Source organism: Belonocnema kinseyi, chromosome 10 (assembly GCF_010883055.1).
Source record: "Belonocnema kinseyi isolate 2016_QV_RU_SX_M_011 chromosome 10, B_treatae_v1, whole genome shotgun sequence".
NCBI classification, from domain to species: Eukaryota; Metazoa; Arthropoda; class Insecta; order Hymenoptera; family Cynipidae; genus Belonocnema; species Belonocnema kinseyi.
The window spans coordinates 99,399,523-99,425,368 of record NC_046666.1 but is presented as its reverse complement, the minus strand read 5'-3'; the positions used below and the strand labels follow the sequence as shown (position 1 = coordinate 99,425,368).

The following is a 25,846-nucleotide window of genomic DNA, read 5'->3' as shown; positions in this document are numbered from 1 at the left end:
GCTTTAAAAGAATAAAACACATTTCCTTAAGATTCGTAGGAAAATTGACAATTATGTTTTATTTTGAAAAATTAATTTAAGAGAATGTTTAAAATGCGAATCATTTTAAAAGAAATTTAGAAGTACTTAAAAGGTTTTAAAAATAATTAAAAGTTTGAAAAACGCAAAACAACATTCAGATTTTTTAAGATTTTGAAATGAAATTTTAAAGTGTTTTAAGAATTTTTAAAATATTAAAAATAAAAATGATTTAACTTTTAATTTAAGAAGTGTTCATTTTATAAAAAAAAGTAATTGTTCACTTTTTAATGTTCCTAGCTTAAAATTTTCTAAAATCGTATAATTTTGAAAATTTTTAAATTCATTGATAGATTCTTTAATTCAGAGCATTGGAAATAATAAAGTGAATTTATATTTTTGGGTCTGAAAAAATGTATAAAATTTTCGCTCAATAGACAAATTAATTAATTGAAACGGCAATCCTGAAATAAAATAAAACGATGCCGAAAAAACATTTCAAATTAAATGTCAGATAACAATGTTTTTAATAGCCATTGTTAAAATTCAATTTATTGAGGGTTAAAGCATTAGCAGATACGGTGAATAAGATTTTAAACTAGAAACATTACAAATTGAACAACTACATTTTTTATAAACTGAACACTTCTTAAATTAAAAGTTATATTATTTTAATTCAAATACTTCAAAAATCCTTTAAACACTTGAAAATTTTATTTCAAAATCTTGAAAAATTTGAATGTTGTTTTACGTTTTTCAAATTTTAAATGATTTTAGAAACTTTTTAAGAACTTCTAAATTTCTTTAAAAATGTTTCGCTTTTTTCCTAAAGCTTTTTAAAACATTATGCCGTTTCGTAAATCATTCTAAATCTTTTTAAATATTCTCTTAAATTAATGTTTGAAAATAAAAAAATATTTTTCAATTTTCCTACGAACTTTAAGGAAATCAATTTAATTCTTTTGAAGCCTTTCACAATTTTTAAAAATCTTTGAAATTATTAGAAATCATTTCAGATATTTAATTATTTTTGAGTTTTTTCAAAACTTCTGAAGATTTCTTTTTTTTTAAGGACAGTAGTTGTTAAATGATTATTTATACATAAAAATTCAACAGTTTGATTAACAAATTAAATTTTCTTAAATACTGTGATTAAAATTGTAACGTTCAAAGTTTAGTTTTTTGTTTAGTTATCTGCATTTTATTTGTAATTATGGATTTCAAATGAACAGTCAGACATTTTTAAACATTAGATAATTGTTATTTTTCTTAAGTAAAAAATTTCAAATTGAATGGTTTAAAAATGGAATATTTTAATCTGAAACAATATTTGAAATTTAATTCAAGCCTTTAATTATGAATAAATTATTTTAAAGTTATTTTAAAATTAAAGATAGTTTATAAAGTTTAAATCGGAAAATTCTAAAATTATGAACTGATTCCGAATCGTCTTGTAAAATCAGTTATTATTCACTTTTCAATACTTAAAGTACAGTTCAATTTAAATATTATTTAGTTTATATTCGCATTTGATCGACTGAAATTTTTTTTTATCCTAAACCATCTACCACCTTGATCAAAAAGTTTTAGGACTTTATTTTTAAATCAAAAATACAAGTTTATTCATCATAATAGATTTGTTCCCTTAAAAGTACTCCCCATAGACTGGAACGCACTTATGGCAGCGCTTGATCCTGTTGGACATTAAACTATTTGCAAGCTACATCCCTGTGTGTTGTGTGCTGTCATCTACGTATGGTGTTTTCGCTTCTTTTGTCTGCGATGTGAGATTAGTTAGTCTCTCGAAGATCATCGAGTCATCAGGTTGTTAATTGCCTGCTCCGATAAAGCGTCATTTATAGTAATCGGGTTATATTCCTTTGATCGCAATTCACCCTCAAGTTCCCACAGGTTATGGACCTAGGTCGTCGCGTTCACGATAGGGATTGAAAATAACGAAAAATAATTTATGCCGGAAGTTGTGTCGTTCAATTCAAGGGAAAGCGTGCGGACTTTAGAAACCTTCGCGAGATGAGTTCGACGCACTCGACGGGTATCGAAACCTTAGGAAAGGATAACTTCGATACGTGGAAACTGCAAGTGAAGGCTTTACTAGTGAAGAATGATGCTTGGGAGTATGTAAGCGGCGAAAAGGTGAAACCGGAGATCGTCCAAGGAGCTGAAAATGCTGCTTCGATAGTTGCAGCACACGCATGGAACATCGCGGACAGGAAAGCACACTCGGGCTTGGTACTAGCTATCCAACCATCTGAATTAAAGCAGATCAAGGGCTGTGAGACCGCGAATTATGTGTGGGTGAAGCTGCACACTATCGACCAATCTAAAGGGCCCGCTCGAAAAGCAGCTGTTTTAAAGAAACTGACATCGCAAAAGATGGCGGAAGGCCAGGATGTTCGTGACCACATTCGAGAATTCTTCGACGCAGTTTATAAGCTTCAGGAGATAGAAGTGGTAATAAACCAAGACCAGCTCACCATCATGCTGTTGTATAGTCTTCCGTACAACTTTGAGAATTTTCGATGTGCAATCGAGACGCGAGATATCCTGCCTAGTGTTGATGATCTGAAAATAAAGATCATCGAAGGGAGCGATGCCAGAAATTCGAAACAGCCAGAAAACTCGGAAGCCATGTTGGCAAGTGGGCAGACAGAAAAACCTTTTCCATTCAAATGTCACAAGTGTAAGCAGGTTGGACGTAAATCTGTGGATTGTAACATGAAAGTTAACAAATCGTCGGAAGAGTCCGCTAAAATAGAGGAAATGGGGTTTCTCATAACTATGAGCCAGGAGTCTGCGTTGAAAACTGAAGGTACCCCGCAAGGAACAAAATGGTGTCTCGACAGTGGCTGCACCTCGCATATGTGCAATGATAAGAAAAAATCACGGATAACGATGGCATTGTGCAAGGCCGATGACATTTCTTTTTTGTGAAAAATCGAAACCACACACAAAGATAGATGTACACAATACGGCGTCACTTCAACAAATGTCAAGCTATCAAGTTAAAAATCGGACAGAAGGTCAATGATACTTCTTCCAACACAACAAAAAAAAGAAGAATTGAAATCGGTCGAACGAGAGTGCTACACGTTGACGAGTCCTAAAACTTTTTGATCAAGGTGGTATTTCAAAAAATTTTTAATTTTTCAAGTCTTCAAGAGTGCATTTTAAAATTCTTGAAATAAAAATGTACGCTTAAAAATTAATATAGAACATTTTCAAAATTCATAATTGAAAAATATAAAAATTTAACTAATTATTTATAACACGGTTGCAATCAAAGTTGAATAGATTTATTTTCTAAAAATGTGTTAAATTTCCCGGTCAACAAATAAATTCACTGTTATTTCCCGATTTCCAGGTCCAGCGGCCACCCTGTATTTGCATTGATGACAACGTATCATTTGTCGCTCTATTTTCTTTTCATTCTAGTCAGTGCTGTCTGCTCATCACAGCCACAGACATTCAAATGTTTGCGCGGCTCTCCCACCACTTCCCTCCATGCGCTGGTTCTCCGCAACGAGGGAGCCGAGGCGTGCAACTTCAGATCACGCTCGTCCGCTCTCTACTTATAAATCAAGAGCGCATGTGCACCCATGCGTCGATTCGTAAAATAGATGCCTCTCGAAGTGTGCTTGCGCTATTATTATTCTCGCACATTCTGCTGAATTGAAGCATTTTGCATATCATTTAAAGACATAACAGTCTTCCCTTTCGAGGTGGATGTTGCAAAAAAGTTATTAGTTCTTGTGACTAACAAATGAAATCGAACATAAAAATATCTGGCAGGGGGTAGTCGGAATGGCCATAGCTCCTTTACCGTGTAAAAATTAACGCAATATATGTCCAATCTGCACTTTGTATGATCTCGAGCAGTTTGAGATAGAGTGAAAGAACGTACGTTTCTCTCGGCAGAGTTTTTTTCTATTTTTGTGAACCTATAAACTTATTTACTTACAAATTGAGTAAATAAAGTAATGTACATAAATAGTGTTGAAATGCGCTATAATAAAAAAATTCCATCTAGTTTTACTGAGCGCTAAATTTAAGGAATTTAAACTAAAAATGTTAGGTTATATTACAAAAAAAAACTATAAATAAAAAATACGTGAAGTTCACATAGTTCGAAAGTGAATTTATACAGCCCGAACGTTCACCTTTTCCGAGGTTTCCGTCGCCTTCCACCACGGTCCCTGTACTGTCATACCCGCGAAAATATTCTGAACGTAAAAGTCATAAATTTACAAATAGTACATTTATCATTTGCAGAAGGTATTTTCTTGGCCACATTCCATTTTTTCGTGGATTGACATCCTTTCAGTTTCACCAAATACAATCAACTGTCCGAAATTTGAGGTTAGAGTACCCGATCTGATACATTACTCTGAAATTTTGGACATTTGATTTTGTAACATTGAAAGGTTATCAATTGACAAAAGAATGGAACATGATTGAGAAAATAAATCTTACCCTTGAGAAATATTACTACTCGAATATTTACGTTTAGACTAATTTCCCAAAAAAGTTGTCTGCACTCCCATGTCCAGCACTATGCTAACCTTCCAGATATTTCCTCCTATCCCAAAATGGCATCATCTACGACGCTATGCTACAAAACTCACTATTTCGCGTAATGCTGAAGCCGTTTTTTGATTCTTATATACTGATTCTTAGTTGGAAAATTTCAGGGACTGAGAGCGAAATGCGTGAAGAGCGCAAAATCCGCTCCTCGCTAGCTCTTTGCCTGTTTATATTTTCTCAGCGCTATGAATGAGGATGCTCTATTCGAGCTGCTCGCAGTGAACCTTTGAGGGGAGAGGTGAGACTGAATGGCCGAGTCTATCCGAAAACTTGGCATTGCTAGGCTAGGACACTTTTGTTCCACGTTAATAGATTTCCATAATATTTTTAATGGATATTGTACTTATTGCATATTGTAACAATTTTATAATGTACAATTTGCAACCAGAAAGATGAATCATGACGCACAAAAGAATGATTCTTGAACAATGTAATACAATTTTTGACTAAATAGTTAAATTTTCAACCAAAAACAGTACAATTCATCCAAAAAACGACCAATTATAAAGAAAATAGTTTAATCTGAAAGAAAACCAGATTTACTGTAACCAACCAGTTACATTTTTAATGAAAAAGAAGAAATTTGTACCAAGGAAGACAAATTTTCAACCCGAAAACGCATTTTCAACAAAAGAAATTACTTTTCGACCGCAGACATGTCTTTTGTGCAAAGTAGTTCACCTTTCAACAAAGCAGGGGAATTTTAAATCAAATAAACCATTTCTAGACGAGAAATATTAATGCTTTGAACTATTTCAACTAAAGTGAGGTTTGAATTTGAATTCAGAAACAGTTAACTTTATCCGAAAACGAATGATGCTGAAGAAAATAATTGAACTTACAACCAAATAGATGAATTTTGTAGTAAAAAGTTTTATTTTTAGGTTCATTTTTAACAAAGAATGAAACATGAATTCTAAACGAGAAATTTAATAGTTGTAATATTCCGGGCAAAGAAAGGTTTTCCCTTTCGATCAAACGCAGTAAGCCTCATCTAAAAACTATTAACATTAAACAAAATTATTTCAATTTGTAACTAAACATATGAATTGTGTAATAGGAAATTTCATTATTGAGTTCAATTTTATCAAAAAGTATGTAATTGCTACAAAGAGAACTGAGTTTACAACCCAAAAAGACGATCGTTTAACGAAATTTAAATTTTCAATCAAGAAATATTTTTCCGTAATGTAAGAAAAAATTGTCACCAAATTCTTTAACTTGCTGCGCTAAGTAGATGTTATCACGCGGGAGGTTGCTTAAATAAAATTTAACAAGAGATTCGTACATAAAAAATATGTGTATAATAACAACAACAAAAATGCAACAAAGGTCCATTGGAAATTACATTTTTAAGACAACATTAACCTGGGACCATACTCCTTAGAGAAAAGAGATAAAAAATGGAGACGAAGCGAAATTAGGAAATAAAGATAACAATAATTGATAATTTAAGTAACCATTTAACGACTGAACAGAGGGCCTGCCAATATTATCGCAAAACATAAAGGGTGGTCGTTAGAAGGAGTATTCACTAAATAATGAGCGCACATGTCTATCGAAGTAGAGGTAGGGGCAAAGAACAAGGAAACTAGGTAAAGAGTGACGATAGTGGGTCGAGAAAAATAGCTACAGTATAAGAAAGAGAAGTAGTTGAGGGTTGCTACAAAACAATACTAATCTAAACACTCTAAGTATCACCCAACACATCGGTAACGAAAGAACAACCTGTCGGCACTCCGTTATCTAAACTTAGGCACTAGACATAGTGGTCCAACCAAGGGGTATCTAGAATATTACTCGAATATCAGATAATCTAAGGAAATAAACCAGCATGAACCAGGTTCAACCAGGCGGGAGAAGCTAAAATAAATTCAAAGCAAAATTAAACCTAAAACTAGAATTCAACGCAGGACCAAAACTCCTGTGATCAGCCAGAATCGAATAGAACGTAACAACTACATTAAGAACAACATCAAACCAAACTTAAATTCCGAACTCCTTGACTGGATAGACAGAATAAATAAAAACATAAATGAGGAAATAAGTAGGTACCAAAAAAATTAAAGAGAAAAATTATAATTAAAACTAAACTAAGGTTGGGAAGGGAGAAGTCAATAAAACTACCATGGGTTCGGATAAATAACGAAATTCCTTTTATTGGGGACTGAACATGATAGGAATATGAACAAGAAAACAAAAAATGATTTTAAAAGGAAAAGTTAAAGAAGTCGCAAAGGGATAATTAAAGAGAAAAAAAAAGAAAAGGTAACAAAGGGAAGATGAAAGGGCAAAGGAAGGGTAGTTAGGTGTTACGTCCGGGATGATTTGGGCACAATTGGGAGAGTTATGTTTTTTACGCCTCTTTTCGCCGCATCCGAAACAGAAGGTCTGTCGCAGATAGGGACACTGGGAATAGCAATGAGAAACCTCGCAGTTCCAGCATCCGAAGTCGCCTGTCTCCCGGAAGAATTTGATAGTGTCCGGGTCCACACTGCTGGAAGGAAGAACAGCAACGTCGAGGTGGGACGAGATTTTAGCGGGGCTGATATGGGAGGAACGGGGGGATCGAGGGCGAACGGGGTAGGATTCGGAAGAAGTTTGGGGTCGGTGGTGAGAGGTACGACGGTACGGAGAGAAAGCAGGGTGTCGGGGGCGAGCGGGGCCACGGTATGGGGAAGAGGAAGCGCGCATTCATTTTTTCTGGTTTAAAATCTAATATAACGAGAAAGAATAGAGGTAATTCAAAAAATTTGTTTAAAAATAAAATTCGTGTTACGTGGATTAAAGGAAAATATGTTAGAATGTCTACGTTACTTATTGTAGGGGTTGAGGTAAGGGGTGAAATTAAGCATGTTTAAAGAATCGATGACATTTTGCTTCTCTTTTTGCTGAATCGCAAAGGCAAATCATGATATCGACACAAAGTTTTTATTAATTGTAGTAAATGTAATGCAGATTGAGGAACCAAATATTAGGATACAATCAACCTTTAAATTAGGGGTTCAAATAAGGGGAAGTGCCTAAAAATCCGAAAATTCGTTGAAAAACAATGTGAAGGGTTTTCGTGGGTGATAAAAATGATTCTACTAACCATTTATTCGAAATCCTCAACTCTATGGATGGTTTCTCGCTATCATTCTTGTTTCTAGGTGTGGAAATGGACAGCGAGAATCTGAAAACGCGAAATATCTCAGAATATAATTGCAAATGGTTTTTTTTTTGGGGGGGGGGGTGTAATTTCAGCAACCATTTCTGCATTATTCTCTTCTGTATGGATGGTTCCTCGTTCCCCTCACTCTAGGGTATATTTGAAGAAGGGGCTTTGAAGACCTGATTATTATAAAAATGTTATTTAGAAAATAATTGTTTGTAATTTGGATTTTCTATTGCTAATTAAGTAATGCTTATTGAACTTTTATAATGATAATTTTGTTTTGATACAACATAAACGTTCAATAAACTTTCAGATAGACAGACTGCGAACATTTGCAAAGTCTTTACAACGTTATTACAATATTGTTGCATCGTTAAAACAACTTTTATTTACAAGGTTACAACTTTTTCAATGAATATATTTTTTAATTTAATACATTTTTGAGAGAGATCATTGTATTGTTATTTTAATAAATTATTGATGAAATATTGGTACGATATTGTATCAATAATTTATTTAAATAATAATACAATAAGAGACAACTTCAAGTACTTTTTTTTTAAATATGATTAATTCAAAAAACGATAGACATTATAATATGTATTATACATATATTTAACTGTTAACGTCAAGTCATAAAAAAAAATTAGGTCTTGAGAATGTCTTCTTTGAAATATACCCTAGAGTGGGGGGAACGAGGAATCATACACACACTAGATAATAAGGAAAAAATTGTTGTCGAAATGATTTTCTACCCCTACGAAAACCATACGTAATTCTATTCTACAATATTTCGCGTCTTCATATTCTCGCTGTCCATCTCCACTCCTAGAAAGGAGAATGATAGCGAGAAACAATCCATACAGTTGAAAATTTTGAAAAAATGGTCATTAGAATCGTTTTCACCACCCATGAAAACCCTTTACAATGATTTTCAGGGAATTTTCGAGTTTTTAGCGGTTTGTTCCTTATTTCAACCCCTAATTTAGGGGTTGATGGTATCCTAATAATTTTTTCCTTGATCTGCATTACATTTATTACAATCTAAAAATTGTATCGACATTATGATTTCCCTTTGAGATTCAACAAAAAGAAAAGGTGATCGATATTTTAATCATGCTCAACTTCACCCCTTACTTCAACCCCTACAATAAGCATTTAATGCATTCTTACATATTTTCATTCAATCCACGTATTATGAAATTTATTTTTTTTTAAATCTGTTGAGTTATCTATTTTCTTTCTCGTTATATTCGATTTTAAACCAGAAAAATGCTTTTCGATCTATAGTGGGGCGTCGGGAGCGAGAGGAGCGATGGTATGGGGAAGAGGAAGGGTGTCGGGAGCGAGAAGTGCAACGGTATGGGGAAGAGCAAGGGTGTCGGGTGCGAGAGGAGTGATGGGAAGGGGAAGGGTATCGGGAGCGAGATGACCTATGTCGAGAAAGAGAAGAGTGGGGACTACATGACTCGTAAAATGGGATCCGTTTAGGTCTCCTTGTTAGACTGGTGGACCAAGCCTGCGGTGGAGATGGCCTGGTCTCGCGGGTGGAGGGAATGTCTCGGCACGAGGTCGTAATTCTCCTTGAGGCCTCCTTTTTGGTTTCCAAGGCCTTCTGGAAGGCGTAAAAGAATTCTGGATACTTTTCCTGCGTCTTTGATATGAATTTGTGGTATTTCTATAGGTACTCCCAGCCAGGGGACAGTTCACGTCCAGCTATTTTGGGTCCTTTAAGGTCGAAAGGGTTGGTCGTTAGGGTGGGGTGCAAAAGGTTTCAGATCTTCTATATAGGCCTTGCCTATGAATTTGTGTGTTAAATCAAAAAGCTCGTATACGGTGGGGATAAGTTTTGAAATTATATACGGACCGAGATAAGGGGGGCATAGTTTAGCTGAAATGTTTTTAATTTTTGAAGGGGGGATACGGGACCGAGACAAGACCAAATTTCCTTTATAGAATCTTATTTTCCTACGCCTGAGGTTGTAATATCTGGACTGCTTTATAAACGCGTCGTCCAGATTTTTGATCACCCAGTCACGTATGGACTGAATCTTGTGCATCCTCTTCTGCCAAGATTCTGGATTTCGATGTTCTATTTGGGACTTAGCCTGGGCCCGCTTCTTAAGTGAATTGGTGGGTACGAGATCTCTTCCCAGATTAAGGAAGGCGGTGGACGATGTAAGGGACGTGTGGAATGCGGAATTATATGCGAACCGAAATTCCGAAAGGTGTTGAGCCTAAGTATTATGATCCTTCTCGATATAAGAAATGATCATAGTCTTTAAGACTCTATTCACCCTTTCTACGGGGTTCGCTTGGTGGTAGTAAGGGGGAGTGGTGGTATGAAAAATGAGTAGGTAATTGTTAACAAATTCAGTCCCATTATCGGTAACAAGTACTTGGAGTGTTCCCCAGCTATTGATGATGTATTCACGAAATGAGGACTCAATCTTCTTACCAGTCGTCACGCGTAAGTGTTTGACCTCCACCCATTCCGTGAATAGATCCTGAATCACCAGGTTGTACTGGAATCCGGATTTACTCCTAGCTAACGGACCTATGATGTCGACTGCTACTACTGCCCAGGGTTCTTTGATTACGCGATGTCCCATTAAGCCCGCAGGTACTTTTAGCTCGACTTTATACATTTGACAGGTCGTAAACAGTTGTTTACGTACCTGTTTACGTCCCTGTAGTAACCGGGCCAATAGTACTTACGCGAGACTTTTGAGTCTTTTTGAGTCTTTTGAGTCAACGAAATCTGTCACCACGGGATTAGGTCGTTAGTGGTACTACCTGTTGTCTTTAATTTTCAAGGTAGGGAATCTATCCGGAAAGTCAGATGCGGCTTGAAATCGTCTGGTGTACCAGGTGAACCTGCGATACCAACTTGATAAACCTAGGAACCTACGAAAGCAATATTTAATTTAAAAATTTTTGAAAGTTAATTTGGTTTAAGAAATTACAAAGCGTTATTTCGTAAACTTAAATCACAATTCAGAGATAAAATTTTTACAATTACAAAATTTTAAATTTCTTTTCAGGTGTTAATAAATTAGCAGGATTTTATTTATAAAATTTAGAAGGTTAGGAAATTAATTTCGCTTCATATGTTAAGAAGTTTTATTTACTTACTAATCTCAAGAATTGGAGGTAAAATTTGACATTTATACAATTTTTAACTTTCTTGATTTTAAAACTTATTGCGTCCCGAAAATTTAGCATGATTGAATTTATAAAATGTGGAATTTTGGAAAATCCATTCTTTTCCGCCCCAGAAATTAAGCAGTATTATTTCTTGAATTTACATGTGAATTTACAGAAAAAATTTCCTTTAATAAAATTTAAAGTTTTCCTTCCTTGATTGATTTGGTTCAAGAATTCAGGAAATATTATTACATCAATTGAAGAGGTAAACATCGCTAAGGCAGAGAGTTCTCTGGTCGGCAATCCACAAATCCGTATTTACAATTATATTGATTGCCTTGATAATTATTTCGCATTCCTGTTATTATAGATACCTGTGTTTATGAATTTGTTTTGATCGTTCTTGCTGTGTGTGTATTATTCTGAAATATTTGTCGACTTGTATTTCATTTGAAATCGTGATTCAACGCAAAGTATTAAATACGGTTCTCTCTTTTCCCAGAAATAATTTCAAACGCAGTACCTTTAAAATTTTATAGACCATTATAAAGTCCTTGTATTTACTCTCTGAAATAATATGCCGAAAGAGAAAACTTCGGTTTTATGGGTTTATAACCTAGACAAGGATGAGCTCTCACACGAACTGGAAAATAGAGGCCTCACTTTTTCTGGAACTTTTGCGGTACTGCGAGAACGATTATTGAGAGCAGTTCGCGCAGGGACTGACACTTTCGATCCCTCCCCACACCACTTTCAACGAGCAGACCAACCCTCCTACCGACAACCCCTTAAAATCTCCAGTTGGAGAGGAGGAAATAAACAAAATTAACCTTTCTAACCAAACTGAATTAAATTCATCCTACTTTCTCGTGATAGACGACCTTATCGAAGCTGGTCAATTAGCGGGTTATTCTGAAGGTCAATCGAAGAGACAAAAACCGGGGTCAAGCGACAATAGCCGAGCGCGACACAAAGATACCGGTAGAGAATCATTCAATGCGGGTCGTGATAACAGATTTGCAGACGGCACTCATGGGGGTGATTCTCATGATGTTCCATATAGCAACACGTGTACGGACCCCTTTGCCGATCCTGAATCCTACCCTTATTATCGTAGTTCTAGTACAATAAACCCCCGGCGCTCCCGTGTTAATTTTGAGGACCCGTGTTCACGTTTTCAAGATTTTTATCGACCTCAAACACACGATTTTAACACCTTCTTCTTAGACCCCGTTCACACTTACGAATGTGAAGAAGCAGATAACTCTTTTGCTTCCGTTCCCCATTCTCGCACGCCCTTTCGGCATTATGGTCGCGGTACAACCCCTTCTACCCCTGCTCATACATACAAAATTATTTGCAAGTGGAACATTAAATATTCGGGAACGCGCAACGATGACCCAGATGCCTTTTTGACGCGAATTGAGGAAGGTCGAGACTTAGTACCGGTCAGTGACGCTAACTTTTTGAGAGTGATTCCCTTCTTTTTACAGGGCATTGCTCTTAACTGGTTTAGGGGCTCTAAACATTTGTGGCAAATGTTCGACCAGTTCGCCAAGGCCTTCAGGGTTATGTTTGGAGATTCGGATTTCCAGTTGGAATTGAGGCAAGAGGTTCATCTCAGAATTCAAGGCGAAAGGAAATCCGTTTCTGACTACCTGACATGTATGTAGGTCATGTTTGACAAACTAAGTCCCCGAATGTTATAAAATGAAGAGGTCAGCTATGCACATAGGTACCTATTGCCTAAGTTGTACTTAGCTATCCATCGCAACAACATCGAAGACTTTGTCCACCTGGAATATCTTACCAATATTGCTCAAAAGAGTTATTGTGTGGCGCGAAGTTATAAACCTCCCCCCGTCCCCGAACGATCCTTACTTCCCGACCTAGCTTACAAGGAACCAAACTATCGAAAATCCAACAGAAGCAATGACAACCCTCGGGAAAAGCTCACGTTTTTAGAAGAGGACATGGAGTCGCTCGGGTATCAAGAACTGGTTGACCTAATGTGCCGTACTAAGAAGAAGGAAAATAATCTTAGAGCAGAGGGTAAGCCCAAATCCCAAACAAACCTAGAAACAAACCCTCAATACCCAAAGCCTCCCCCTCAAAGACCTAGTGACCCTCCAGAGAATCCCTCCTCTCGAATCAAGTGCTGGAACTGGGGCGAACCTGGACATGGGTTCACTACTTGCAAGATTCCTAGAAATAGGTTCTGTTATGGGTTCGGCCGGAGGGACGTCACCAAACTTGAGTGTCCCAGATGTTCGGGAACCTGAAAAGAAAGATGTATTGTGTGGAGAATGCGTCTTTAAAGGGGTCAGAAAAATCTTCTGCAAATTTAAGGGGCGCAGTAAGCAGAAAGAAATTTAAACCTTGTAAAATTATCATATTAGTGGAAATAGAGTATACGAATAACGTAATTAATTTCAAAAACTTCACGGGAGTGTACACCCCCACGGAATTGGAAATGACCTTTTTTGTCTTTAACAACAAACTTTTTATTAAAGAAACAGAAATCCCCGTAACTATCAATATATCAGCTGTTAGAATAAAATTAAAGGGTTTAGAATCTTTTCGGTTTCCCCTAGAAACCCATTCCTATCAGATCTCCAATCACAGAGTCAGCTTGTAGTTGCGGATTACAATGCAAACACGAGAAAATTAACATCTTTTAGTAATCCAGCATGACCGCTTCCGGCAAAGAACCAAATAAGCCCCATGTCCAACCCTTTACTACCTTCCCGACCTACTGACCTTTGTTATTCGAGCCTCGAACAAATCGACCCTAATCTCGACCTGACAGAAATATGTAAAGAAATCTTAGAAGCAGAAACTTCTTATAACGAGCCTGTCTCTGTTTACAAGGTGTCCGAACATCAGTATAGACCCCACTCTCTATTAGGTCCACAGCCTTTATTGTTTTTAAACATCTCAATTCAGGACCAAAAAATTAAGGCTTTGATAATAGATTTTATGCTTTCACGATGATTCATTTTGATAAAAAGAGATATTTCGAGTTTCACTCGTGTAAAAAACTACGAATTGTTTGCCGACATTTCGTGAACATTGCAGTTCACATGTTTAGGGCTGACCTGAAACTGAAAATGTGAACTGCAATGTATAACTGCAAAATAACCTGAATCAAAATCCCGTTTAATTAACATGGTGAAATATTGAATTATCAAGTTTTTTAGGGATTTAAGAGGAGTTTCTACGAAATAGAACCATACTAATAAGTTTCATTTCCAACCTACCACCCCCTCCCTCTCCGCAGCGTCCCAAATATGAGCCAAAAATAAAAAAACTACATTTTTATGTATGATTTTTACTTTTTAGCAACTTCCGTCGTGTTTTTCATACAAATCACTACTAATGGACAATTTGAATATTTACCATGACTTTTTAAACAATTTTCAATTGTTTGAACAAATGTGCACTATTTAAACAATTATTTATTTCCCACAAATGTAAAAAATAATCGTATTTTCTGATTTAAATGCAATATTTTGTCATTATTTATAGTAAGTTTTTCTAAAAAGATTATGTACTTATGTAAATAATTAATTATTATTTATTTTTAAAATTTTTAATAATTGAGCCAAAGATGTCCACTTTTTTCAACTCTGTATCCTATTATACTTTTTGTTGAATAATTACATAATTTTGATACATTTCTTCTAATGTTTAACAAATTTCTATTTGTTTAAACAATTTCTATATGCTCAAGCTTTTACGTCATAACACGCAATTCGAAATTCGCGCGAATCTTGCCTAGCAACTGAGTAAGAAACCACCGGATGGTGGAAGGGAGGGGACATGAGCGTAGCGTGCCTTGCGCCGGGCCCGATCGCGTGAGTCTCGAACGCGAGTCTCTTATTCAGTCTCATCGACATCGTCGAATCGTCGTCGTATATTCCGTCCGTGGAGCTCCTCGCGTCGGTTGCTTTATCGAGCTAATCGCTTCTTTCGTGAGTGCACCTACCCGTCCGGGTTAATCGTCCTTAGAGATATCTCGCCTCTCTGGGCTGAATCTCATCAATCGTGGATTCCGAGAATCCGCCAAGACTCGCCGTCGCGACAGCGTGTGAAGACCCGACTCAAGCCGCTCGTCCGTTATAGCTTCTCGTTGTAATTCAAAGTTCTTCATCAAATCTCTCACTTTATGTGAATAATGTGCTTCGAAAAAATCTGGGTTTTTGTGCCTTTTTAGGCTTTTGCCCGTAAAACGTGTTTTCATTTGCGGACCTAAATTTCACCCCGTTGATCGCGAAATTTCTTCGATTAGGAAGATTCTCAGCAAAGAAGGAAGAGAGTAGGACATCCAACACCGTCCGGTTTTTCGTTATTTAACTAAGTTGCAGAGCCGCCTGAGGCGAAAAACTTCAAAGTAAAACATGGTGCCTCCTGTGAGGTAAATCTTTACCTCATTACTCGATTTTTGAAAAAGTGCCTCTGTGTTCACGCGTGGTCGTTGGCGCGTAGTGTCGTGAAATTCGCGCGTCGCATTTCCGGGGACGAGTTGCGCACGTACTGAACCACGCGAAGACCGCATGGCAAGGAACAAAGCCTGTTCCTCTTCCAGTCTTCACAGCATTAAAAGTGTTCCGCTTTCAGTCTTCACAGCAATAAAGATGCTTCCGCTTCCAGTCTTCACAGCATTAAGAGTATTCCGCTTTCAGTCTTCACAGCAATAAAGATGCTTCCGCTTCCAGTCTTCACAGCAACAAAATCACTTTCGCCTCGAGTGTTCACAACGTCGTCGCTCCAGCATGGATCCCTCATCACCATCATGGCTCAACAATCTTGAAGCTAAGTAACCTTTTTCGTTTCATTCAGTGATAATTAGTGCAGGATATATCGCGAATTACAATTGATTAATTGTTTTTTCGATTTTGAAGAATTTCGGTAATTGGGGATTAGATTGATTCGGTTCATGCGACAGTAATGCGTTTTCACGCAGCGTTCGTTGTTCTCACAGAAATCGGAGAACCGATTCGGTATCGGAAAACCGATTCAGGTATCTTGGTCATTGAACCAAATCGCCTGTTTCAGACAATTATTACGATTTTTTTACCACGCGAGGCAACTCAAATTTAGTTTTTGTCGGGTGGATATTGGTGAATCAAAATGGCGTTAGCCGCGGCACAACAGGCACGGATAGAGTACATCGTACAAAAGGGAATTTCGTTAGAAACAACAATCGCGAAACTAAATACCTATATCAAGGATTCGAAATGCGACCCGATAAATGCACAATTACGTTTAAAAGGAATTTTAACTCGGTTTATCGAATCCGAAATATATAATGACGAGATTACAAGGTTGAATCCCGGGCATCCTCGTCTTGAAGCGTTTCTTGACATCGAATAGAATTTTTACGAAATCACTACCGTGGTCACAAAACTCCAAAATTTGACCTCCCTAGCTAGCTCGACATTGAATCATGGTAGCATCACTATTTCCGAAAAACAAGATCGGCCGAAATTACCGGAAATCAAAATTCCGGCTTTCAACGGGGAGCATAGTGAGTGGGTTCCGTGGAAACATAGCTTTGAGGCGTTAGTCCATTCAAGGTCGGATCTCAGTGATTACATTAAGCATACGCAGTTAGCGAACGCGTTATCAGGATCAGCTTCCAACAAAATAATAACTTTCCCTCCCAGCGAAGGAAATTATTCCAAGGCGTGGAAATCATTGTGCGAGGCTTATGATCAAAAACGAATAATCGTCGCGGAACATCTTGATGCTATCCTTGATCTTCCGATGCTTTCGAAAGCGAATCCCGATGACCTTTCATCACTCATTGATAAAGCGCGACAGCATATCAGCATGGTTAAAGAAGTCGATGTCGAAATACATTAGCAGATCGTTATACGAATAATAGAAAGGTGCCCACCACCGGGAATCTTGGCAAAATGGCAAGACAGATTAGACGGTAATCAACTCCCAAATATTGAGGAATTATACAAATTCCTTCAATCAACCGTATTTAAACTTCGATCCTTAGAAAGGGTTGCCTCGAGTGGCCGCAACATCGCGAGAAAAAGGTGGAGGTGAAAAACTGAATCAACCTTTTCCGAAAGAGTAAGAAACGTTGCAAGAAGTGTGATCGAGAGCACCACACGTTGTTACTTTCGGAAAAATCACCCAAGTCGATCAAACAAGACCCTTTTCAAAGTAAGGGAAAATCAAAAACTTCCACTTCTGCAACTCCGCAGGCATGACTATCTGGTCAGACCTACGCTTCCAAAGCTTTCCCTTCAGATTCTCAGTTAATGACTACGGCGGTAGTAAAAGTTCAAAATGACACGGGAAATTGTTTCATGGCACGGGCATTACTAGATTCTTGCTCTACGGTTAATTTGATTAACGAAAATTTCGTAAATTCATTGAACTTATCTAAACAAACGTATGCAATACATATCGGGGCGGTTAACGGTTTATGCATGGTATATAATGATTACATCAAAGTCGCATTTTGTTCGAATTACAATCATTTCAAACGAGAATTAAATTTCTTAATAGTACCAAAAATAGCCGATCCCGTGCCAAGTGAAACATTTCCAAAAAATTTGTTTGACATCCCTAAGAATTTACGATTAGCCGACCCTTAGTTTCATATGCCTAAGCCAGTCGATTTATTGATAGCTGCAGGTACAACCTTATCAGTGTTATCGGTAGGTCAGGTTAAACTTCGACACCATAGGGCTCAAATCATCTTACAAAAAACAACTTTAGGTTGGATCGTAGCAGGAGGATCAGACAGTATTAAAACATCTGCGGGGGCTTCTTTTAATGTTGTAAAATTGGATAAACTCATCGAGCGTTTTTGGGCTATAGAAGATTTTGACCATGAACCTTTAAAGTCTCGTGATGACGTCGCTTGCGAACAACACTATGTAGATCATACCCAACGTGATGCAAACGGAAGGTACATCGTTCGACTTCCTTTTCGGGATAGTAAGTTCAAGTTAGGCGAATCTAGAGGTCAAGCATTAAAACGCTTTTATTCGCTCGAAAGAAAGTTCGAATCCAATACACAGTTAAAGTCAGAATACCATAAGGTATTGGAAGAGTATGTTTCATTCAACCACATGACTCTGTGTAAGGAAACCAAGGATGGATGTTATCTCTCCCATCACACCGTGATTAAAACATCCAGTGAGACCACGAAGGTTAGGGTAGTATTCGACGCGTCAGCTAAAACGTCGATAGGCATTTCACTCAAAGAGGTTCTCTTGACAGGTCCCACGATTCAAAATACAATTTTCGAACAGACTCTGTGCTTCCGAACGCATACCTATGTCATCACCGCGGACATCGAAAAGATGTATAGACAGATACTTGTTCATCCTAGTTTCAACTAAACACCGTGACATTCGGGACCGCCTGTGCACCGTTTCTCGCGATTCGCACATTACACCAGTTTGCTGTCGATGTAGGAAAGGATTTCCCACGTGCTAGCAAAATTCTTCTACGCGATTTTTACATTGACGATTTGGTTTCCGGCGCAAACTCAATCGAAAAATTTTAAGTATTCGCGACGGAATGATTGAACTGTTAGCTCGTAGTAGCTTCGTTATCAGACAATGGTGGTCCAATCATACTTCGGCTCTACACAATATCAACAAGAAAATCTTCAATCTAGATTACGGCATCAAAGAAAATCCGATTTAGAAGACTCGGAATAATTTGGGATTCCCAACGCAATATCCTCACCTACACGGTACGATCAATCGACGCTCAAAACTCGTCGACCACACGTAAGGTCTTGTTGGAGATTCCAAAAATCTTCGACCCGCTTGGTCTTTTAGGGCCCGTAAATCTTTACGCGAAGGTTTTAATATGAGATTGTTGGAAGGCTAAAGTCACGTAGGACGCATCGCTTACTCAAGACATCCCGACTAAATGGAAATCATTAACTGCTCAACTCCCTGTTCTGCAGGATATCTCAATGTCTAGAAACCTACTATGTGCGAATCCAGTGGAGATAGAAATTCACAGATTTTGTGATGCAAGCGTTCAGCGGTATGGAGCATGTCTTCGTCAGATCGTTAGATGCAGAAGGGATCGTTAGCATTCATTTTGTTTGTAGCAAGTCTCGAGTAGCTCCGTTAAGTGGTGTCACAATCTCACGTTTAGAATTTTTTGCAGCTACGATTCTCAAAAAACTTTATGTGGAATCAAAAACTCAATTAGAGTTTCTGATAAAGAGAGTAATCTTCTGGTCAGACTCCACTATCGTACTTTGTTGGCTAAAAAAGGCTCCTCATCTGTTGAGGACCTTCGAAGCGAACAGACTCGCAGAGATTCAGACGCTACGGGATCAGGTTCAGTGGAGACATGTCCGGTCTGAGGACAACCCTGCCGATTCTCTCTCTAGGGGACAATTACCGGCAGATCTCTTAAAAAATTCGCTCTGGTTTTCGGGTCCCAGTTGGTTGGCTCGGCCTGAAAAGGAACGGCCTAGGTTGGTTGAAGTACCATCGATCGAGATACCTGGTGTAAAGGCAGGTACGTGTCTGCTCCTCGCAGGGACTTGCGATTACATTTATTCTCGCGTCTCATCGCTCAAACAACTCACCAGACTCGTTGCTTATTTTCTACGTTGGAAAACCTTAAAGTCTCATCGAAATCGTCCACTATCATGTCGAGAAATAAGCGACGCAGAACTTCGATTTGTAGCGATGCTCTAGCGTGAAAGATTCCCGTAAGAGATCAAACAGCTTCATATCGGAAGTCTACCAAATTCAATCAATTGAATCCATTTCTCGATGTGTGTGAGCTCATTCATGTGGGTGGTCGTTTGAAAAAGTCAGATTTGATCTATAATCAAAAACAACCTCCATTTTGATAATGGGACAAATTTCGTAGGGGCCGATAAGGAACTCAGTGAGATTTACGCGTTGTTCGACACTACAGAGTTTAAGAACACGATCAGGGTTTTTGCCTTGTCTAAACGAATTGAGTGACACTTCAATCCACCGTTGTCCCCTCATTTCGGCGGGCTTTGGGAGGCGGCAGTAAAGAGTTTCAAACATCATTTAAAACGGGTCTTGAAAGACCAAAAACTTACGTATGAACAACTTATCACGTTGTTAATCGAAATCGAAGCAATCTTGAATTCGCGACCTTTATGCGCTCTTTCAGCCGATCCCAACGATCTATCCGCAATAACTCCCGCCCATTTATTGATAGGTCGACCATTCAATTTTTTACCTGCGGAAAATCTTGTTTCAGTTTCGGACAATCGACTCTTAACTTACCACTTCATCACCAAAGCTCGACAGGATTTTTGGAAGAAGTTGCATAAGGAATATCTCAACGAATTGCAAACTCGTCACAAATGGCATAAATCTACGTCAAAGCTGAAGTTTGGCTCGGTAGTCATTCTGCGAGAAGACAATATGGGATGCGCAAGATGGCCACTGGGTGTCATCATGGAGGTGTATCCAGGGAGCGACGACATCGCCAGGGTGGCTATTGTGAAGACTGCAAGCGGCGTCTACAAACGAAACATAACACGGTTGTGTTTATTACCGGTCGCGTAATTGTAAGTCGGTCGGTTATAATCTATTTCAAGAAAATTCGAACCGTAATCATTTTCATGATTGTCAATTTTTAGGTTCAAATTAATGTAATGCACGATCTCAAAAAAAGTGTTTAACTTATTGTCGTTCTTGCGATCATTCATTTCCGGTGATCACGATTCTAATCAGCGAAGCAGTCCCTCCAAAGGAAACTGACTTCATCATCATGGTTGTCAGCAGACAGCTCTCAAGTAGACCAAAGAGTCATTCGAAAGACCGTAGTCGTTATCGATAGGCTTGAAGGTAATCTTTCAAATGTTGAATTTAGGTTTAAGGTCAAACTGTATATACGTTCTCTCGTTTAGTTATCATGCTACTTAATTCCGTTCTGTTGTTTGTTCAAAATGTTGATTTTACTTATAAGGTAAATGTAGATTCGTTCTTTCAGTCGTTACCTTACCATTTAAGGCAAATGTACATACGTTCTCTCGTTCACTAGCGTAATTTTAATTCTGCTCTATGCATTGTATGTAATACATCTCATTTCGCAACCCTTGCCGGGAATATGTTACGTTATCGAGCTAATCGCCTCTTTCGTGAGTGCACCTACCCGCCCGGGTTAATCGTCCTTAGAGATATCTCGCCTTTCTGGGCTGAATCTTATCAATCGTGGATTCCGAGTATCCGTCAAGACTCGCTGTCGCGGTCGCCTGTCAAGACCCGACTCAAGGCACGCGTCCGTTGTAGCTTCTTGTTGTAACTCAGAGTTCTCCATCAAATCTCTCTCACTTCATGTGAATAATGTGCTTCGAATAATTCTGGGTTTTTTGTGCCTTTTAGGCTTTTCCCGTAAAACGTCTTTTCATTTGCGGACCTAAATTTCACCCCGTAGATCGCGAAATTTCTTCGATTAGGAAGGTTTTCAGCAGAGAAGGAAGAAAGTAGAACATCCAACATCGTCCGGATCATCGTTATTTAACTAAGTTGTAGAGCCGCCTAAGGCGAAACAATTCAAAGCAAAACACAAGCAGTTATTTTTAGATAACTAAACAAATGAAATAAAATAGAAGACATACAATTAATTACGATTTTAAAAGTATTTCTGGATAAGTAATTATTTAAACAAATTATATTTGTTTAAACAATTAAAAAGTGGTAAATGCATTCTTTCTATACACCAGAGGTCTCCAAAGGTAGATCCTGTATCTACTAGCGATCCCAGGCCAATAGGTCGGATCTACTCAGTTTTGACCCCGAACTGTCAAAACGTTTTGCTTGAATTGGGCCGCTGGAAACCCTTAAACTCGGGGCCCTCATTTTTATTCGAAACTTCACGCTAAAATTGAGGGTTATTAAATAAAATAATGAATTTGTAGTTTCCGTTACTCTAATATTTTTAAATTAAATATTCAATGCAACTGTAATTTTTTATGCTGACAATTTAAATTTACTAAAAATTGTTTTGCTTATAAAGAATTCAAAATTTAATTTTCAAATTAAATTAAAAAGCAAGATGAATTTATTTTTGACTCCTTATTTTAATTATTATTAGTCTTTTTTTAAATTATTCAGTATTATTAATATCGAAAACATTTATTTGTGAACAATTATAGACAATTGCTTCGTTCATCTACTTTAAATAAACTACTGGGCATTCTAAGCTCTGTGTGTGTGGGTGTATCTGTGTGTGTGAAATATGCGCAGCATACGCTAGATGTTTATTATATGTTCGATGTGTTTAATATTTAGTATTAACATTGCAAAAAAAAAACAATTCGCACCAGTGTGTCTATAGAGCAGTGGTCGGCAAACTACTGTCGCGCGGCAGCCCTAGCTGCCACGGCAGATCGAGTCAAAATCTCGTGGTAGTACATGCTGCCACCAAGAAGGTCCTTACATTATTAAGCAGTTCGAGTAATGGGGATTAAATTTTTTTTTTAATTCCAAATTTAAAAATTAGCTTTCTGAAACCTCGAAATTCAAAATCTGTGCATTCTTACTATCAAAAGGAATCTAAAAAACTTCTTGAAATACTAAAAATCAATGCTAATATAATCGTTGACATAAGAATTTAAAACAAAATTTATTTGTAACTATTTATTCACATTAATTATCCTGTCTAAGAATGAAACCCTGTCGTGGAAAGCCAACCCATCGCAGGAAAAACATAGTGGTGAGGGTGCCTATAGCGGTAAAAAAGAGAATTTTTCACGTTTTTATATTTTCAAATATCGACAATCAAACTTATCATTTTTAAAATTTTAGGCGTGGATATAGTGAAGGTGGGGTTTTAGGGGTCAGGTTAAACCTTATCACCGACTTCAATCATCGTGGGAGAAAAAGGAGGATTTTTAACGTCTTTATATTTTCAAATATCGACAATCAAAGTTGTCATTTTTAACATTGTAGGTGTGAATATAGTAAGGGTGATTTTTTAGGGGGTTTGCCAAACATCACCGACTCCATCATTCGTGGGATAAAAAAGAGGATTTTTGACGTTTTTATGTTTTCAAATATCGACAATCGAACTTGTCATTTTTAATATTTTAGGTGTGGATATAGTAAGGGTGGTTTTTTGGTGGTCTTGCCAAACATTCTCACCGAGTTCATCATTCGTGGGCGTTTTTACATTTTGCAAATTGACATATTCTATTTTTGGTGCAAAATAGTTTGTTTTATTTTAAAATTGAACTATTCGGATGAAAATAAACTTTTTTGTTTATAATCCATGTTTTTTATTTAAAATTAAAGTAACTTGGTGGAAAGCCGAAGTGTTTGTTTAGAAGTGAACGATATATTATTTAAAAATGCATGTATTTGGTAGAAAACTAATTAAAATTTTTAACGATAGACATTCTTGATTATTTCAGGTCAGTACAAAGATTCTGGTAACTTGGAATAAAATTTTTTTTTAAATATTGTAAATAAACATGGTTTATATTTTTCCATGAATAAGGACATGTCAAAGAAGGTACAAAATAATGGAGACCCAAGACTATAGAGTACATTTTCTACATCGAAATTAATCTAGCCGTAAATCAATTAATAAAAAATTGCACAAATAGCTATATTTCTTTATGCCATTCGTTTTTGACAATCACATTTTGCATAATATATTAATTTACTGCTTTTTAATATCGCTGGCAAACCAACAGAAATCAAATCCCAATAAAAAAAGTCAGTATGTATATGCATGTCAATTTTCTCGGCGAAGAGCTGACAAGGAGCTCGCGAGAAGTGAAAAGCTACTCTTCGATACAGAGGATTCGAGTTTTATTAAATTATACTTTATGTTTTAATTATATTTCTTTTTTGTAGATTCGCGGCCTACACCATTAATATTATTTTTCATCATTTCAGATAACCGTGAAGGAGAATTTAGTCGATAAGCACAGATTAGCAGAGCAGCGTTCTGAAGAATTAAACAACATCCGCAATCAAAAAACAACTAAAAATTCACAAAACAGCGACTCCGACGATGAACCTAAATCTCGAAGTGAGGAATTGCGACGTGAACGCAGTAAAGAAGCCCAACAATTAATTGCTCAAAGAACTATCAATGCAAGGGCTATATTTGAACAAAACACGAGCGCCGGTCAATTAAAAATGATTCATGTTAAACAACAAGTCGGACATAAGGGTAGTAGCGTGGAGGCTGCAAGAAAGGCAATTGAAGAAAGTCAACGAAGAGAAGAACCAGTGAAAGTGCAGCCGGATATTGTAAAAGCACAGCTGAAGAATCAAGAGCCGCCAATCAGCAATTCCAGCAATTTGGCACAGAAGAATGAGGAAGTCGTAAACAAAATACAGCAGACGACAAATCAAATGAATGAAATAAAACAAGAAATTTCAGGAAATCAAGTAAACCATCAAGAACTGAGCCAGTTAAATCAATTGAATCAGATAAATCAAGTGTATCAGGTAAATAAAGTGAGTAAGGTAAATCAAGAGAACCAGGTAAATCAAGTACAAACCGAAGTAACACTCACAACAGTCGAAGAAGTAGAGAATGAATTATACAACCAGTTGGAAAAAGAATACCTGTATCTCGATCCTAACAATGAAGGAATGAAAGCGCGAGCCCTCTACGATTATCAAGCTGCGGATGACACTGAAATTACCTTCGATCCTGGTGATATCATCACGCATATCGATGCTATTGATGAGGGCTGGTGGCAAGGACTGGGGCCTGATGGGACCTATGGTCTCTTCCCAGCCAATCACGTAGAAGTAATTGAATACAACTCTACACGATGAAGATTGTTGATTTTCCTGGTTTAGTAATTCTTGTTCAAGTCCGATAATGAGAAAATCCCAACCAACCATTTTATCCTCTATGGTTCAGCTTATAATATAAGAACGCTTGTTGCATACTGCGGTCTTCAGTATTCAGGTTAAAGAGTATATCTCATCACAAGTATTATTAGGCACGTTTTTATACGGAGATGTCATTTTGCGTAGGACGAATAGTAAAACCATGGCCGAACACTATGGTTTTTCTAGTCGTCCTTGCTAACATTGAATTCCACGTCAAGAAGTGTGTAACCCTACGAGTGGTGTATATATATATATATATATATATATATATATATTAGGGTGGTCCAAACAACGCTTTTCGAGGTACAGGGCAAGCCCCCCCCCCCCTCAGTTTCCATTTCCAGAAAAAGAAAATCCGTATTTTTTCGAAATTCGAATATAAGTGCCATTGGGCACTTCAAAATCCCATTTAATTAACAAAGGGAAATTTTGAATTTTCGAAAAATTGAACTCATGTTCCATGGTTTCATCGAAACATGACAAGTTTTTCAGGGATGTAAGAGGAGTGTCTACGAAATAAATACATACTAATCATTTTCATTTCCAGCCCACCCCCACCCTACCCGCAGCGCCCCAAATATGACCTGAATATCAAAAAACTACATTTTTAATTAATTGTATGTCTTCTATTTTATTTCATTTTTTTAGTTACCGAAAAATAACTGCTTGAACACATAAAAATTGTTTAAACAAATAGAAATAATAACATGTTTTTAGAAAAATTGACTACTCTAAACAATGGCCAAAAATTGAATTTCAATCAGAAAATAAGATTATTTTTGACATTTTTGGGAAATAAATATTTTTTTGTATAATTTACATTTGTTTTAACAATTAAAAATTGTTTAAAAAGTCATGGTAAATATTTAAATTCTCCATTGGTAATTATTTGTATGAAAAAGACGACGGAAATTTGTAAAAAGTAACAATAATACATAAAAATGTAGTTTTTTGATTTTTGGTTTATATTCAGGGCACTGCGGGAGTTTGGAAATGAAATTTATTAGTATGGTTTTATTTCGTAGATACTCCTCTTAAATCCCTAAAAAACATGGCACGTTTCGAAGAA

General features: G+C 37.0%; 1 protein-coding gene across 2 annotated transcripts in view; it reads left to right on the top strand.

Annotated features, from left to right (window-relative positions):
* LOC117182141 (drebrin-like protein) overlaps positions 1-25,079 on the top strand; it is a 100,397-nt gene extending 75,318 nt beyond the window's left edge. For both annotated transcript variants that reach the window (XM_033375191.1, XM_033375190.1), the window contains exon 5: positions 23,821-25,079. In XM_033375191.1, coding sequence (XP_033231082.1) covers positions 23,821-24,717 — 897 coding nt within the window. In that variant the 3' untranslated portion in view covers positions 24,718-25,079. The remainder of the gene's footprint in view (positions 1-23,820) is intronic.
* The last annotated feature ends 767 nt before the right edge of the window (positions 25,080-25,846 follow it).